Source organism: Lissotriton vulgaris, chromosome 1_1 (genome assembly GCF_964263255.1).
Source record: "Lissotriton vulgaris chromosome 1_1, aLisVul1.2, whole genome shotgun sequence".
Lineage (NCBI taxonomy): Eukaryota > Metazoa > Chordata > Amphibia > Caudata > Salamandridae > Lissotriton > Lissotriton vulgaris.
In genome coordinates, this window is record NC_141685.1 from 785570726 (window position 1) to 785588063 (window position 17338).

The window sequence follows — 17338 nt, forward strand, 5'->3', positions numbered from 1 at the left end:
TGACTCGCTAGAACAGCCTGGCGTGGTCTTCATTTGTTCTCTGTTTTGGTGGAAGGTTGAAGGGAGGAAGGTATGCTGTTCTGAGAACTGTGCCTGATGAAGCAAGTGTGATCAACTAAGTAGCTGTAATTGGCGCCTACAGCTCCAAAACCTCTGAAACCAGCAAGCTTGACTACAAGTAGGAGATCCTTTATGATTGATACTCTGTCTGTGAGTGGTGGTCCTGAACGTGACTACCTGTCAACTGAATCCTCTCTAATTGTTTTAATGAGGATTTCAGAAAGTTGACGTTGACAGTAAATCCTAGTCGAGAGGTTTGGATCCTTGAGGTCACAGTGGTTATGTAGACAGTATTCTTGGAGAAGTCCTCCCTAGGAAGTCTGTCATGTAATGATAGCACTGGACATTCCAAAGTAGCGATAAAGCCACAAAGGGGGTCATCAGTTTTATCAACATGCTTGGAACAGAGTCCAGACCATGTGCAGCATTTCGCATTGGTAATGCAGATTGTACATGGACTAACTGCAGCAACTGAAGAAGTGTTGGTCTACCTTGATGTACACCGAGTCATGTTGAACTTGTGCTACGATGTATGCCGTTATTGGCATCTGGAACGTGGGTACACAAAGGAATTGATTAGAATAGTGAAGGTCTTAAATGGGGCTGAGCCATCCCCACCTCAATTCCACTATGTGGTTGGAGCAGTAGCCGTGCCCCACTTCGGGGTTAAAGGTAGGCTTTGTGGCTCCTATGAGGAGCTACTGGGCCTCAGCCAGAAGTTCTGAAGCCACTGACTGGGGCAGAGGTGGTATGGATGCCACTGAATTTTGAAGCTGCATTCCATGGTAATTTCGGACCATTGTGTTCACCGTAGTTTGCTTTGTTCATACATCACCTGATCCCAACAATGATAGTAGATTTAAAGCCACAGACTACTACCCATAGCTAGAGTGACTTGTCTCATGAGATGAAACACTCCTGGGCCACGAAGACACCAGTGTGTTTGTTTTGGTGACCGGTCTGACCTTCCCTTTGAATCTTTCCAGCATGTTTGTTTCCACTTTGTGTGCATAGATACAAAGTGCAGGTTTTCGGTTTTTAACCGCTTTGAGAAGGCATCTGCAGTTCACCCACTAAGAGTAGAATGCCCACAGATTGTCAATAGGATAGAGTCTAAAGACGTGTAAATGCCTAGCAGCTCTGGCATGTGATACATCTCCAGCCAGTCCTTGTGTTAGTAGCCAGAAGGACCATGTTTTGAAGGGTCATTAGTTTCTTTTATAACACAGAATATTTTCCATGTTTTTCTTTCATAACATTTACATTGTGCCAATGTGCCTCTTATTTGCGTGCAATCTTCAACTGATTAAAAGTGGTTCAGATGTCTTCTCAGTGACAGCTGTATTTTTTTGGCAAATAGCATCTTGTTTGAAAAGGTTGCCCTACATTATTCTACTGACTGATCCATCACAAAGTTTACAGGTTTATTTTATTATCTGTCTGACGCATGGGAGATTTAAACATTGTAATGCTTGCTGGCAGGTTGAAACTTAGCATCAGTAGTGGGTTGTGAGAACTTGAAGAGCAGTCTATATAGTCCTTTAGTATTGTTCCATTTTCTTTTTTGCTACATTTAATTGTTTATAGATTACATTTTTATGTTTATGATGTATAGTGCTGATTTTCTTTTTGCACACTGTCTAACTAATTACTTATTTTTTTCAGGAAATAATGTAAGCAGTTTTGATAATATCACAGAGGCAGACCCACAGCCTACACAAAGTGACTTCACCAAAATGCTGGAGCCAACGTTGGTTCCTTCATCAAGGTGAGTTGAGAAATTGCACAAGACCTACATCAAACAAAAACATTTATTGCCTGACTCCTTATTCCTTACCCCATAATATTCTGTCAGCATGCAGATTTGTTGGCACAAACCACAGTGATCACTGTTCTGCAAGTTGAGCGGTGTTTAATACAATAAATCAAGTAATAAAAGCTGATTTCTTCTTTTCCTCCTATTACTGTTCAGTTCTCCAAGTTTAAGTATCACATGAAATATTTCACTTTAGTAAAATAAACTTTGTTTGAAAAAACACACACAGAAATAGACTCTAGTACTATTACAGGCTGTACTCATTTAGGATTGCATAGTTTGCAAATCAGAGCACCCACTTATGGTGTGAGCACCCTGAACAGACTTGGTTGAAATCTTTGTTAAGCGTTATGCTGAGGTTCTTCTCAAAATTAATTTCTATATGTAATAAAAATGTTATTTCACCTTGAAAGCGGGGTTTGTTTTAGTCTTCATTTTATTTTATGTTTGTTGGCCTTCCTGGATTTTAGGCAAATGCCTGAAAAAGGAGTCTGCATTTTTGGATCTTCATTGACAGTCCTAAATGCCTGATTATTGCCCGAGTGTGTGCACGGACCACCGAACACCTTTATATGAAAATCAATTCCATGAAAAGAGCATCAATGAATGTCTTTGTCCCTTAATTTATATATAGATCTCTGCGATACGGGCCTAAAAAGGCCTCAATTTTCATGAATGTTCAAATAAATATTAGGATTATGTAGACTGGACTGCAGTGCATGATTTATATACCAAAATCAAAAAGCCACTATATTATAGTGAAAACACGAATGTAGAAATGTAGTGTTAGGCTTACACTAAACGGAGACAAAAAAAAAGCCTTTACCTTTAAGAAGAGCCTGGGAGGCACCCCTGCCCAGAATGCCTTCCTTGTAATGGCAAGTGGCTCTCTGACTCCATTCCTTTTTTATGGTAAAGTATAGTGAAAAAGTATTCCTAGTTTTGCGTGGATGTGTGTATGTACGCACACACACACACACGCACTCCTTCCTCCATCTTCTCCTCCTCCTTCCTCCATCTTCTCCTCCTCCTTCCTCCATCTTCTCCTCCTCCTTCCTCCATCTTCTCCTCCTCCTTCCTCCATCTTCTCCTCCTCCTTCCTCCATCTTCTCCTCCTCCTCCCTCAATCTTCTCCTCCTCCTCCTCCTCCCTCATCCATCTTCACCTCCTCCTCCCTCCTCCCTTCCTCCTTCCTTCTCCTCCTCTTTTCTCCTTCCCCCTTCTCCTCAGTGGTGCTAAATAGTATATATTATTCTTGACTGGGCTGCATGTTGGTTTACAGTTTACCGCTTACAGTGAAATAAGATGTCATTAAATGAGCTTTGTGCTAATAAGTCAATGTTTTCAATTGCAAAAGAAACTACGAACCATTTTACAGATTATAGCGATCATTCTAAGCTGGTGGTGATTTTCAAAACAGTTTGTGAATTGCTGCGATTATGTGATGAATGCAAACATCTTAAAATGGAAGCGAACATACAGAGAAATTGAGTGTTATTATTTTAACCAGTACCAGAGGAGAAAAGTTAGTCATCAAACCATAAACTGCCCATTATGGGAGCTCAGCATTGTGATGCTATGCCAATGAAACTTTCCCAACTTAATAGGGCTAAGCCTGCAGTAGCTGTAATAAAGGATTCTGCTTGATATTTGTTTTTAATAAACATGTTTTTTTTATTAAAAAAAAGATGAAATATTAAATACGATGTGTTGCATTTGAAACTCAGGGATTTTGTTGTACTCTGTAAATCCATGCTCCCAAAAGCACTCAATAAAATATTTACTGTTTTGCTCCTGTTGATGTAACGTAACAGGTATGTTTAATTGTCCCTGAAGTCAGTATTAACTTCAACCAGATACCCATTTGAGATTAACTGCAGTCAGCAAGGGAACACAACTTTTGTGTATAAGTTCTTTGATCATTAACCTAAATTTTTGCAGCTGTACTGTCTTTCCTTTTTAACGCTTTCCTATAATTGTAGGTTGCCATCCAGCGAGGTTGCCCTTCCAGATAAAGAACAACCTGAGCCAGAGAAAGCTGAAGAAAACCTCATTGTTCAACTGGTCCAAGAAGAAGAGGAGGAGCCACGTCAATCTACTGTAACTTTATTGGGCAATGATGATCAGGAGGACGACAAGCTGGCCTGGTTCGAGTCTGAAACACAAGTTTACTGCAGTGAATTGATGACCATCTGTTGCCTTTCCAGCTTTTCAGAGTTTCTCTTCAAATGGTGTTCTGTTGCTATGGTCCTTCACCGCCAACATAGCAAAATGGTTGAGAGGAACCGGGATAATGGCTACCTAGCCACTCATCAGCCATTAGCAGTTCCAACGGAGGAGATCCCTGCTAATGTTGTCGACTCACCAACACTTGAGGATTTGGTCAGCAAAGTGATTAAAAAATCACCCAATTTAAATACTGTTAGTCTTCCTGATACCTTGCACATTGAATCTTCTGCTATGAAATCTCTAGAGGCAATTGAGTTGGAACCTAGTTACCCTCAAATGGTGTCTCAGTCAGACTTGCTTGAGCTCACTTCTGAAGAAAAAAAATCTGCGTCTACCACAACCTCAACCGAGGTCACCAAGTCCAAAGCTGAGCAGACAGAAGAGCAAACTCCAGAATCAACATTGGAGGTTCAACATAAAAAGGGAAAGACTGAGACACCTCTTCCTGTTGAGACACCAACTTTGAGTTCAGAGACTTTTTCTGTGGGCAAGGAAATAGATACAGAAACGAATAAGCTTACAGACACTACATTGCCTATAAAATCTACGCAAACAGTCCATTCATCTGAGCTCCCCACCACTGTAGTGGACAAGGACATAGTGGAAATAAAAGAAAGTGTATCTGAGATACTTAAGCCAACAGTAATTGAAGGGTCAGAACCCAGTCCAACCCTGGGCTTTAAAGAGGATGAGCAACCCACTGATGATGCCCTTCTTAGTGCCTCTGCTTTGGGTGGTTTGCAGAGAACTGCTACAGATTTTTACGCAGAGCTACAGAACTCCACTGAGTTAGGGTATGCCAATGGCAATTTGGTGTATGGTTCCAACCAGAAAGAATCCGTTTTCATGCGACTTAATAACCGCATCAAAGCCTTGGAAGTAAATATGTCTCTCAGCAGTCGATACCTGGAAGAACTGAGTCAAAGGTAAGGCAAACCTGTACAACATGCCCAGAGCAGTATGCATACCTATTGATTCATATAAATAAGTTCATATGTCGCCCCCCAGATGTTCATTAGACAGCATTTGGGCTCCCCAGGGACCAGGTTCTCGCTGACCCTCGTGATGAGGGACATAACCGCCCCCCAGTACGACGCTATCGCAGGGCAAGTCCATATTGTGTGGAAAAACGTGCCAACCTCCCCACATTGTTGTAAGCAGAGCTGGTTGTCTGTTCTTCCGATCTTACAGAGGGTAGTTCTGGTGTAATAAATCCTATGAAGAATCTTGAGCTGTACGAGACTAAGTTTAGATGTGATTGCTACCTCTCTAGGGGACACCAGCGCCTCCTGCCAGTCTGTCATCTAATTCACCCAAGTCTGCCTGCCATTTGCTTTTAAGCTTTGTGATCGGGTCTGGCATGTTGTTGACAATTTTTCAAAATGTGAGGGATATCGCCTTTTTATCCATATAGTCCGTCAGTAGCCTGTCCTCAAGTGGGGAGGCCTCAGGTAAGGTGGTGTCGGGGGGAAGGTGGAGTCTTGGAGGGGGCGGGGGGAGGGGTTGGGGGAGGATTGGGGGATCGCCGCTTCAAGAGAGTGTTTAATCGGTCGGTAACGGAAGTACTCCGTTGACACCATTTCGTATTTTGCTTTGAGTTGTGGAAACATGATAATTGTCCCCGTACCCAAAGGTCGCCTAACTTGGATATCCGGATGAGGTCCCAGTTATGAAAGCTCTTACTTTTTTCCAACCTACCCAGTCTGTCCGTAACCCATAGGGGAATGGCCCGTGTGAGTGTGTTGTACCATCCTAACTTTTTTTGCACTGTTTTCCAGATCTGAAGTGTATGGTTAGTAGGGCTCATCAAGTGTTAGGTCTTGTTATAAAGCGCCCGATGAGGCCCTGTCACTCCAAACTGTAACCTATTGAGTGCATAGGCCGGGTCCGAATGGGAGATAAGAATCCACTGGTTTATCACCGCTAGCTGAGCGACCCAGTAATAAAACTGTATATTCAGGAGTGCTATGCCTCCATCGTACCAGGTGCGGTACAATTTCACCATAGCTATACGGGCTGGTTTATTGTCCCAGAGGTGTTTAGTGACTTCGGCCTCAATGGTGCGGAAGTAGGACTGGGGGACTGGAAAAGGTGAATTGTGAGGGGCGTAGGGAAACCTGGAAATCGCCATCATTTTGAAGAGCGCCGCTTTTTCCAAGAGCGAGAGCAGAAATGATTGCCAGTGTTGGGTATCTCTATGCAACCGTTTCAAAGGGGCTTTAAGATTGAGGGTCATAAATACCTCTGGTGATGTGATGTGATGTGAATCCCTAAATATTTAAAGGTGTCCTCCACTATAGTTACTTCACAGCCATCCGGGAGAAGTAGGGGGACCCCTCAATACATAGAGTACCGATTTCATCCAGTTGATCGTATATCCTGAACAGCGTCCATAGGCGTCACAGATGTCTAACAGACTGGACAGCGAACGTCTGGGATAGGCCATGTATAAAAGGATTTCATCCGCATATAAAGATATGCGGTCTTCATAGTCCTCAGTCCATTTGAGTCCTCGGATGACCGGTTCCTGTCGTACCCAGTCCTCCAGAGGCTCCAACACTATGGCAAAGAGAAGGGGCGACAGCGGGCAGACCTGTCTCGTGCCACAATGTAATGGAAAATCCTGCGATCTGTGCCAGTTGGCTACTTCATGGGCTATGGGAGCCGTGTAGAGTAGCCGACCCAGGAGCAAAATTTCGGTCCAAATCCCAGTTTCCTACGAACAGCAAAGAGGAAAGGCCACTCAACTGTGTCAAAGGCCATGCGTGCATCTAAGGATAGCATAATAGCCTCTTCTTGAATGGTATGCCAACGGCCCAGCACGTTATGAAGGTGCCGGAGATTTAGAGCTGTATTTCTCCTGGGCATGAACCCGGATTGGTGTGGATGTATAAGAGTTACTAGGTGCGGCGTGAGCCTGTTTGCAGGGCCTTGGCCTATATCTTGGCCTCAGCATTAATAAGAGAGATTGGTCTGTATGAGAAATATTCCTGCACAGGTTTACTGGGTTTATGGATGGCCACTATCGGCGCCGTCCTCTGGTCGCGTGGTAGTTCCCATTTTTCCAAGCTGGCCACATACATTGCCATTGTGTGCGGTGCAAGTGTTGTCGCATTATGTTTGTACCACTCGACTGGAATTCCATTTTGCCCCAGCGCCTTCCCTGACTGCAGTTTACCAATTGCTGTCGCAATTTCTTCCACTGAAAGCTCTACCTCTAAGGATTGGGACTCTGTTTCATTTAGTCTGGGGAGTTTAATATCTCAGAGGAACTCCTCTGCATCCGATTACGAAACTGTGAGTGTAGAGGTGTAAATCTGTTCGTAATGGAGCGCTAGTAAGTCAACTATGTGTTGTGGGTTCTTAGTAACATCCCTTGTGCTTTGTCCCTGCTTTCATAGATGGTGTGTTGAGTCTTGGAGAGACGTGTTTTCGCTGCCTCCCACAAATATTCCCTATACTCCTGTTTTTAGAGTTGCGATAGGTGAGCATTTGCATCAGAAGGGTCCTGGCTATGGGTTCTTTCCATGTCTCAAATGTATAGGAATCAGACTGTACACAGCTGCTGGTATTAGTTAGTTGTGTGGGTGTTCCGTGCTCCAGGGTATCACCCTCTGAACAGAGTGTAATAAAAATCATTGAAGTTGCATCCCCATATCCAAGCAGTATGTCCCCCGGTGCAGTGTAGTCTGGGAAGGAGGATATTGTACTTTGTTGAAACCGGATATGCGGAGCCGCTCAGTATGAGATCATGGTTGCGAAAGTTGAATATGCGTGCGAGTGTAGGCCGGGGGGGGGGTCTGCCCCCTGGGACCCGATGGGTTAATTCAACCGAAAAGTAATTGGAAAGACCCCTGGGTTGTAGGTGGTTTTTTACCAGGTATTCCACAAAGGTCTATAGCAGGGCCACCTGTTTCCTCCGGCACACCTCGTATGCGTACATTATTGCGGCGAGAGCGGCCTTCATGGTCGTCCAGGCTTGCTGCCATGACCCTGTTGTCCATTTCCAACCTTTGCACTTGTTTTGTAAGAGAGGCTGTTTCGGCACTCACAGTGGCCGTTGTTGATTCGACCTCCGTCACTCGGGAGCTTAATTTTCGGAAGTCGGCACGGATAAGTGATAGTTCTCTTCCAGGGGATCCTCATCAATAGTCATAAGCACTGAATATTCCCGCCCATGTGCAGGACCCCGGAAACAATATAAAAATATATATGTAAAAACACATATATCTAGCTCCACATATATGTAAGTACATATATTATTTTTCTCATACCAATGCAGCCCCAAAAAGAGGCTAATACAATGTAAAACCTTGTACATGTACTGCAATTATAAAGGAAACAAAGAACACATTAAATCAAATATCCTTTGAATTTTGTGTTTTAATGAGTAAAACCACTCATAACTCCTGAAAATTGCTCATAAAAAGACATTGTTAGCCTCAGGCTGCATTGAAAAGCAATAACATAGAAAATGAAAGCATTTTCAACAAAAACTGGCACTGTGCCTTTAAGGCAGCCCTGACCCCAGGCTTCCCATCATGCCTCAGGGGTGACCGTTAGGTCAGTTGTTCTTTCCGGCTCCTTCTGTCAGGACGCTGGTTAACAGCTCTCAAGTTTTTTTGACTTTCTGTCAGAATTACTTGGTGTTTTCTTCAATTTTTTGATCTTACTTAGAGATATAGTTCTACCTTTTTTGGGCTCAAAAAAGGTTAATTTTTTGTCAAAATGCCTAAGGCTCTTTTTGACACCTGCCCTGCCTGTGGGCATAAGAAGGCTTGGTCAGATACACATCCAGTGGGTATTCGCTGTCTACCTGACTCATTAGGTAGCATCTTGTGTCCACTGCCAGTCCTTGTTTTCCAGAACTATCAAGGTCAGAGAAAGAAGCAGGATATATGGGCTTTCTGAGAGAGGTAGGTCTCTAAAGAGACTTAAGAAGCGGTCGATGTCGACAATAGTCCCGACCTGCTCTCCGTCGGCGTCGGGATCGGCGTCGAAGTCTCCAACGACGAAGAAGGTGAAGTCTTCAGCGTCGAGAGTCGAGAAAACTCCGCTGCCGTCAACCGGGCGACGTGCAGCGTCGAGAGAGAGGTCACCGTTGAAGCAGGGCGGCTCAATGTCGATACCTCCGTCGTCGAAGGCTCAGGTACAGTCTTCGACGTCGAAGCCTCCGCCGTCGCCTAGTCATCGGCGCTCGGCGTCTAGGCACCCTCCGTCGTCGCCAGGTCATCGGCGATCGACGTCGAAGCAACCTCCGTCGTCGCCAGGTCAAAGGCGATCGACATCGAAGCAACCTCCATCGTCGTCAGGTCATCGGCGATCGACGTTGAGGAATTCTCCGTCGACGACCCATCGGCACTCGACGTCGAGGCATTCATCGTCGTCTAAGGACCATGGTAGTTCGACGTCGAAGTTTCCTCTGTCGGCGTCACACCATCGACGCTCGACGTCGAGGCATTCACAATCGTCGGCAGGACATAGACACTCGCCGTCGAGAGATGAACAACGTTCGACGTTGGAAAAGCCTTTATGGACTTCACCTCCTCGGAAGTCGATGTCGAGGCATGGGACTCCAGTGGTTCAACCTCAACCAGTGACGCAGCAGTCTCTGAGGTCTTCTGGATCCGCTTCAGCTGCGGAGGATGACCAGGGCTCGCAAGTGAGTGACAGTCACGCTGCCAAGCGGAAGAGGTCTCCAGAGCAGAGGGACTCTTGCAGTCGCTCCAGGTCTGCGGCTGGCTCAGGTTCAGAGTCTGGCCCGGATTTAATTATTTATAAGTCGGGCAGCGAGGAATCCAGGCATTCGCAAAGGGATGCAACGCCTCCATCACACTCAAGTGAAAGATTCCGCTCCAAAGTCGCCTACTGTCAGTCAAGCTTTCACCGAGATGGTACAGGCCATTTCATCACTGGGCTAAGGACGAGGAAGCAGCGTATCGGATGCAGCAACCGCTCTCTAGGCCTAGAGAACGGTCACGCTCTCCGGTGAGACAAAGAGAAAGATCACGCTCTCCAATTCGCCAGAGAGAAAGATCACGCTCCCCAGTTCGCCAGAGGGAAAGATCACGCTCCCCAGTTCGCCAGAGGGAAAGATCACGCTCCCCAGTTCGCCAGAGGGAAAGATCACGCTCCCCAGTTCGCCAGAGGGAAAGATCACGCTCCCCAGTTCGCCAGAGGGAAAGATCACGCTCCAGGGTGCGAACCAGCAGGCGTAGATCACGATCAAGGAGCACAAGGAGAGAGCGAAGAACTCCTTCTACTTCTTCTTCCTCGACCCGCTCTCACAGAGGCTACTCCCCTACCCTAACAGACTCTCCTACATCGAGGGTATCTCCGATTGATGATATCTTCACTTTTCAGGACATACTTGGTAGGGGAGCTCTTAAGCTGAGAGTTACCTTAAAAGCTCCGCAGATCAAAACCACAGTAATTTTCGAAACACTACAGCATAGGTCTGCACCCAAACCTCTTCTGCCTTTGGTGCCGGGGCTTATAGAGCCAGTTATGGACATCTTCTTAACCCCAGCGACGGTCAAGGCGGCTCCGGCAAGGATCCTTAAAGTACAAATCTCCAGAGGAAGACCCGCTATTCCTCAGAGCTGATCCTCCCCCGGACTCAGTGATTATCGCGGCGGCGAAGAAGTCCAGTGCAGTCGCCTCATCCTCCACTGTGCCTCCGGATAAGGACAGTAAGATGCAAGACTCGTGGGGAAGGCGGGTCTGCAATACATCAGCGGCTTTTCTCAAAGTTGCCAATGCGGAAGCCCTCTTGGGGTGTTATGACCGATCCCTGTGGGATTCTCTGCAGCATTTTGTGGAGAAACTCCCAGCAGAGGATCGTAAGGACTTTGAAGAAATCCTCCTGGAAGGCAGTCAAGTCTCCAACCAGGTGATAAGTGCCACAGCGGATGGGGCTACCCTAGCAGCTCATGGGTATGCTCATGGGGTAACGGCAAGGAGGTCATCATGGTTGCGCCTAACAGCTTTGAAACCAGAAGCCCAAGCGCGCATATTGAACTTACCTTTTTCAAGTACTTCGTTGTTTGGCAAAAGTGCGGACGAAGAGATGCAGCGCATGAAGGCAGAGCAGGAAACTCTCTAGGCAGTGGGTCTTTAGAAGGAGTTCAAGAAGAAATTTTGCTCCTTTAACAAGGGCTCTACAAAGCAGCAGGTTCAAACCCCAAACTGGCAGAAGAGCCACGATCAGCAGGGGCAGCAAAAGTCCCAGTACAAAGGAAAGCGTAATTACAAGGGAGGAGGTAATCAACACCAAGGCAACAACACCGGCAAGACTCAATCCAAGCAATGAGTCGTTACATCCCCCAGCACCGTGGACCACTCCAGTGGGGGGAAGCCTGGCAAATCATTTGAAAGAGTGGCAAAGCATCACAAAAGACAGATGGGTGTTGTCTACGCTTCAGAATGGGTACTGTCTTTGTTTCAATCATCTGCCTCCACCGGTTTCCCGGATGTCAACATCAAATCATCAGCTGCACCTACTGCAAAGAGAAGTCGTCACTCTACTCGAAAAGTCAGCTATCGAGGGAGTGCCGGTCTCTGAGGGGAAAAGGGGTGTACTCCCGTTATTTTCTGGTTAAGAAAAAAGGACAGAAGGCAGAATACAGACCCATTCTGGACTTGCGAACACTAAATCTGCACTTCAAAAAAGAAAGATTTTGCATGTTGGCGCTTCACCAAATATATCCACATCTCAGGAAGGGAGATTGGATGTGTTCGCTGGACCTTCAAGATGCTTATTTAATGTTCCAATACACCCCAGCAGATTTCTTCGGTTCAGGGTGGGGACCTCCCACTATCAGTTCAAAGTCCTACCGTTTGGGTTGAAGTCGGCCCCTCGGGTGTTCACGAAGTGTGTTGCAGTGGTGGCAGCTGCTCTACGCCGCAGAGGGGTCTTCGTGTACCCATACTTGGACGATTGGCTGGTGAAAGGTCCTTCCCCTGTCAGCGTAAGAAATCAGTTCCAGACTTGTATACAGCTCTGCCAGAGACTAGGGCTACATGTCAACTTCGGAAAGTCAGTCATTCAGCCCACCCAGAGGATCCACTTCCTTGGAGCTCTGCTAGACTCCGAAGCAGGAAAAGTGTTTCCTTCGGAGAAGAGACAATCATCAATCACCCAGAAATGTCAACTGCTTCTTCGCTGCAAGTCTCAGAAAGTGCACAGGATTGCCTGCTTGCTAGGGTCGATGGCGTCTTGCATCTTCCTGGTCCCGAATGCCAGACTTCGAATGCATCCTCTTCAGCAGGATCTGGAGGACAAGTGGGATCAACAATCGGCTCGCTGGGACGATCACATCACCATCTCAGACGCAGCTCGAGCTTCTATTCCGTGGTGGACAAAAGCTCAGAATACGCAGATGGGAGTCCTGTTCCGTCAACCTCCCCCTGTGCAGACACTGATCACGGACGCTTCCCTTCTGGGCTGGGGAGCGCACATGGGCCCACTGCAGGTGCAAGGTCAGTGGTCACACAAAGAAAGCACTTACCATATCATCATGCTGGAGCTGAGAGCAGTCCACCTAGCTCTCAAAGCGTTCCTCCCCTCAATTCAAGAGGCATCCATGCTAGTACAGACGGACAACACCACCACGATGTATTACTTGAACAAGCAGGGGGGAACGCGCTCCCGGACGTTGTCGTTGGAAGCGCAGAGGATCTGGCATTGGCTTCTGGCTCGCAGGCTGTCTATCACGGCGGTTCATCTTCCAGGAGAGCAAAATGTGAGGGCAGACGCTCTAAGCCGTCATTTCGACGACAAGGAAGACTGGGTTCTTCACGACGAAGTGGTCGAGGAACTTTTTCAATCCTGGGGTCGTCCCACCATAGACCTGTTCGCGGACAACCAAAACGCCAAATGCCGAAGCTTCGCGTCCAGGTTCCACCGGCCAGGCTCGAGAGGGAATGCTCTTTTGATCGACTGGTCAAACAAATTTGGGTACACCTTTCCACCTCTCCCGTTGATTCCAAAGGTGGTGAGCAAGCTAACACACTTGTGCACAACTATGATTCTGATTGCTCCCGATTGGCCGAGGCAGTGGAGGTACACGGACCTGCTTCACCTGTCAGTGACTCCTCACAAGAGGCTACCATGCAGGCCGGACCTGTTTCCAAGATGGACGGGAGGATCTACCATCCCAACCTTCCGTCACTGAGCTGGCAGCATGGCTCCTGAGGTCATCCAATACGGCCATCTAGGTTTGCCAGAGGACTGCATGTTTATTCTGAAAGAGGCAAGGCGTCCTTCCACCAGACATTCGTATGCATGCAAGTGGAAGAGATTCTATATGTGGTTTATACAGAATAGTCATGATCCGATCAAATGTCAATAAGAAGCAGTTCTTCCTTATTTGTTGTATCTGGCTAAAGCAGGTTTAAAATTTAATTCCATCAAAGTGCACCTAGCGGCCATAACGGCTTATAGGCGGTCACCTTCTCAAACCTCTTTTTTTCCAGCTAACATCTGTCAAGGACTTCCTGCAAGGGTTGAAAAAAGTATACCCTCCAGTGCGTCCTCCTTCTCCACCCTGGGAGTTGAACCTGGTGCTATCAAAGTTAATGGGTCCTCCTTTTGAACCCATTCACAAAGCTACTTTACAACATCTTTCATGGAAAGCGGCTTTTTGGTGGCTATCACGTCAGCTCGCAGAGTGAGCGAGATTCAAGCCCTCTGTGACTCAGAACCCTATACGGTGTTCCATTTGAATAGGGTGGTGCTGCGGACGCATCCATTTTTTCTGCCTAAAGTGGTGTCAGATTTTCATGTAAATCAGACCATTTCTCTGCCCACTTTTTTTCCCATCCCCTCTACTCCAGCTGGGAGGGCTCTGCATTCTTTAGACCTGAAAAGGGTTTTAAAATTCTATCTTGACAGGTCTAAAGTGGTTCGTCATTCTGATCATCTTTTCGTTAACTATGGATCGATCAGGACAGGCCATGCTGCCTCAAAACGTTCCATTTCCAGATAGATTGTTTCATGTATTAAACTTACTTACCAGCTAGTGCAAAAGCCCCTAGGGTTTTCTCCCAAGGCGCATTCCACTAGGGGATGAGCTGCGACTGCGGCTTTTTTCAATAATGTGCCCATGTCTGAGATCTGTAAGACGGCGACCTGGCGGTCCGTCCATACATTTACCAGACATTATTGTCTTGATTCTGACACGAGAGCAGATACCCAAGTAGGCCAAGTCTCCTTGCGGAATCTGTTTAACAGCCAGTCTGGGCTGTGATGTTGGGTCTTTTAAGGTAGAAGATGTACTTCTCATTTACCTGCAGGTGGTTGTTGGGCTTGCAATTCTATTCAGTGCGTATGACTATTGATGAGGATCCCCTGGAAGAGAAGGATAAGTTACTTACCTGTAATCCAAGTTCTCTTCCAGGTGTATCCTCATCAAAGTCATAAGCAACCCACCCGCCTCCCCAGGTAAATGAGAGCTGTAAGTTTTTATTTTTGTATTTAGCCCTGACATCCGGGTTATGCAAAGAACAACTGACCTAACTGTCACCCCTGAGGCATGATGGGAAGCCTGGGGTCAGGGCTGCCTTAAAGGCACAGTGCCAGTTTTTGTTGAAAATGCTTTCATTTTCTATGTTATTGCTTTTCAATGCAGCCTGGGTTTAACAATGTCTTTTTATGAGCAATTTTCAGGAGTTATGAGTGGTTTTACTCATTAAAACACAAAATTCAAAGGATATTTGATTTAATGTGTTCTTTGTTTCCTTTATAATTGCAGTACATGTACAAGGTTTTACATTGTGTTAGCCTCTTTTTGGGGCTGCATTGGTATGAGAAAAATAATATATGTACGTACATATATGTGGAGCTAGATATATGTGTTTTAACATATATATTTTTATATTGTTTCCGGGGTCCCGCACATGGGCGGGAATATTCAGTGCTTATGACTTTGATGAGGATACCCCTGTAAGAGAACTAGGATTACAGGTAAGTAACTTATCCTTCAGTGGTCACAGTATCTATACGGGATTTGAGAGAGGTATGTACCTTGTTAAGGGTGGCCATGAAGTCCTGCAGCGTGATTTCTTTCCAAGGTGTAGTCTCTTTACTAGACATCAGCTCAACCTCTGTGCGGTCGCTCGCATTTTTATCTATTTTAGAGTAGGCGTATTTGTCCAGTCTATTCTGTTGAGTTACTCGTTGGCCCCGGCCCCCCATCTCGCCTTCCCTACAGCCGCCACGTACAGTCACTGACCTCCTAAAAGCAGTACTCACTGCTGCCTGCCTGTGCTACCTAGTGGCACACGCGGCCTATCGGGTTTCCTGCGATCTGGTGCTTTCCACTGCGGATATTGGTATGTGGCTGGACCGGGACTGGCACAGGGTGTGAAGTCCAGCCTGCTTGGGGCGAGCTGTGGCCCAGCTTCAGTAAGAGTCTGGAACGGGCTAGTTGCGGGTCACGCCAGGCAAGGATGACGTCCCATCGGCCCCAGCGCAGGTAGGTGTCTGGGCTACTGCAGAACCAGCCCCCAGTGCGGGGCCACTGTTCGTTCCAGGAGGTCTCAGAGAAGTTCGATGGCTCCGTTTTGATGGAGGGTAGAGTTGGATCCCACCAAGGCCACACACCACGAAAGTCGCGTGGCCTCGCAGATGGCTGCAGCGGCGGCCGGCCCAATGCACGTGGGCATTCGCAGCAGACCACAGCATACGGTCCTGTGACGCGCCTGGCCCGGTCGCGCCAGTCCCAGAGGAAGCCTCCACTGCAGTATGTTTCTGCTACTTGCAAGTTCCTGTCCAGGCCTTCTGTGTAGTCCCGGTATGCAGCTGGCAAGTGCGATCATCACCCCCCCCCCCCCCCCCCCCCCCCACACACACCCTCGTGCAGGTATATGGGGTCCCGCCGCACAGCCAAGATTGCGCGGAGGAACCCAGGAGGTGGGCTCTGTGTTAGCACGGCAGCCCGGGGTGCGCCTCTCCATTCAGCGCCGCTGGGATCACACTCGCGGATATTGCCGCCGGACGCAGCACACACTCCAGTCCCCGGTCGCACCGTAAGTGGAAGGCCGCTAGTGAAAGATTGCCGCCACACGCACCCGGCAAGTTGCGACGGGCGGGGCAAGCAGCGCGATGTGTGCGAGCAGAGTTCCGACACTCCTTCTGTCAATTTCAGCTGGCCGGGCCCAGATAAAGGTGACTGATTTGATTGCAAAGCCCCCGGAGGTCTGGATCTATACTAGGCGGCGGCCATCTTCTTCGGCTGCTGGCCACGCCCCCCCATGTGTCTAGTAGTTTTGTTGAGTTCGATCATAATAAACATCTTACTGAGAGCAATCAATCGGTTCCTAATTGCACTGAACCAGTGAACCACGTCCTCCCCAAAAAGTCTTGTCACCGGGCATCCAGTAAACATATGGACACAGACTTGACTCGTGTCCACCCGGATTAGCAATTTTGGGAGGGTTTACATTGAAATCAAACAAATTCTTGCAGTGTAGGATCTTGTACTTTAGCAACTCACCTTACTATAATACTTATGCTTAATGATGGAGTCAACGTTTTCGGAGTGATCTTCTCCCCCACACATCCAGTCCATTTTTCTTCTAATCGCAGTATGTGATTTTATATTTTGTTATTGAGCAGTTCTCAATAGTCCTTTCTAAGTCTTGCCTGGCGTCAGCAGCGCGTATGTGCTGCTCTCGCCATGGCGAGGGCCTTTTGGAATCTATACGGATTCCAAAGCGTGCACGCGGACGGTCAGAAGATGTGGATGCGTGGACTGGATGCTTTACTCGCGGCGTGAAACGGACGCACTATATTTTTCAGCGCGCATGCGCTGCACACTGGCGACAGCTTGAGCACGTGAGTCTCTCCCTAGCGTGCCTTGTTCACTCCGCTCAGTATTGTTCCCTCCCTCGTGGGCTCCCCTCCGTGTTGCTTTCTCTCTGTGTTGTTCCCTCCCTCGTGGGCTCCTCTCCTCTGTGCCTCGTTCAGCCCGCTCAGTATTGTTCCCTCCCTCGTGGGCTCCCCTCCGTGTTTATTTCTCTCCGTGTTGTTCCCTCCTTCGTGGGCTCCTCTCCGCTGTGCCTCGTTCACCCCACTCCGTGTTGTTCCCTTCCTCGTGGGCTCCCCTCTGTGTTGCTTTCTCTCCATGTAATGGGCTCCCCTCAGTGTTGCTTGCTCTCGTGACTGCTTGTTTATTTCTGGTCTTGCTGTGTCGTGGGGCGCCATAACGAGAACGGCACAAGCCAGCCTTG

The 17338-nt window shown here is 47.5% G+C and overlaps 1 protein-coding gene across 4 annotated transcripts in view; it reads left to right on the plus strand.

Annotated features, from left to right (window-relative positions):
- SUCO (SUN domain containing ossification factor) overlaps positions 1-17338 on the plus strand; it is a 696748-nt gene that overhangs the window by 526044 nt on the left and 153366 nt on the right. For all 4 annotated transcript variants that reach the window (XM_086956303.1, XM_086956322.1, XM_086956311.1 and 1 more), the window contains 2 exons: positions 1726-1828; positions 3859-5031. In XM_086956303.1, coding sequence (XP_086812429.1) covers positions 1726-1828; positions 3859-5031 — 1276 coding nt within the window. The remainder of the gene's footprint in view (positions 1-1725; positions 1829-3858; positions 5032-17338) is intronic.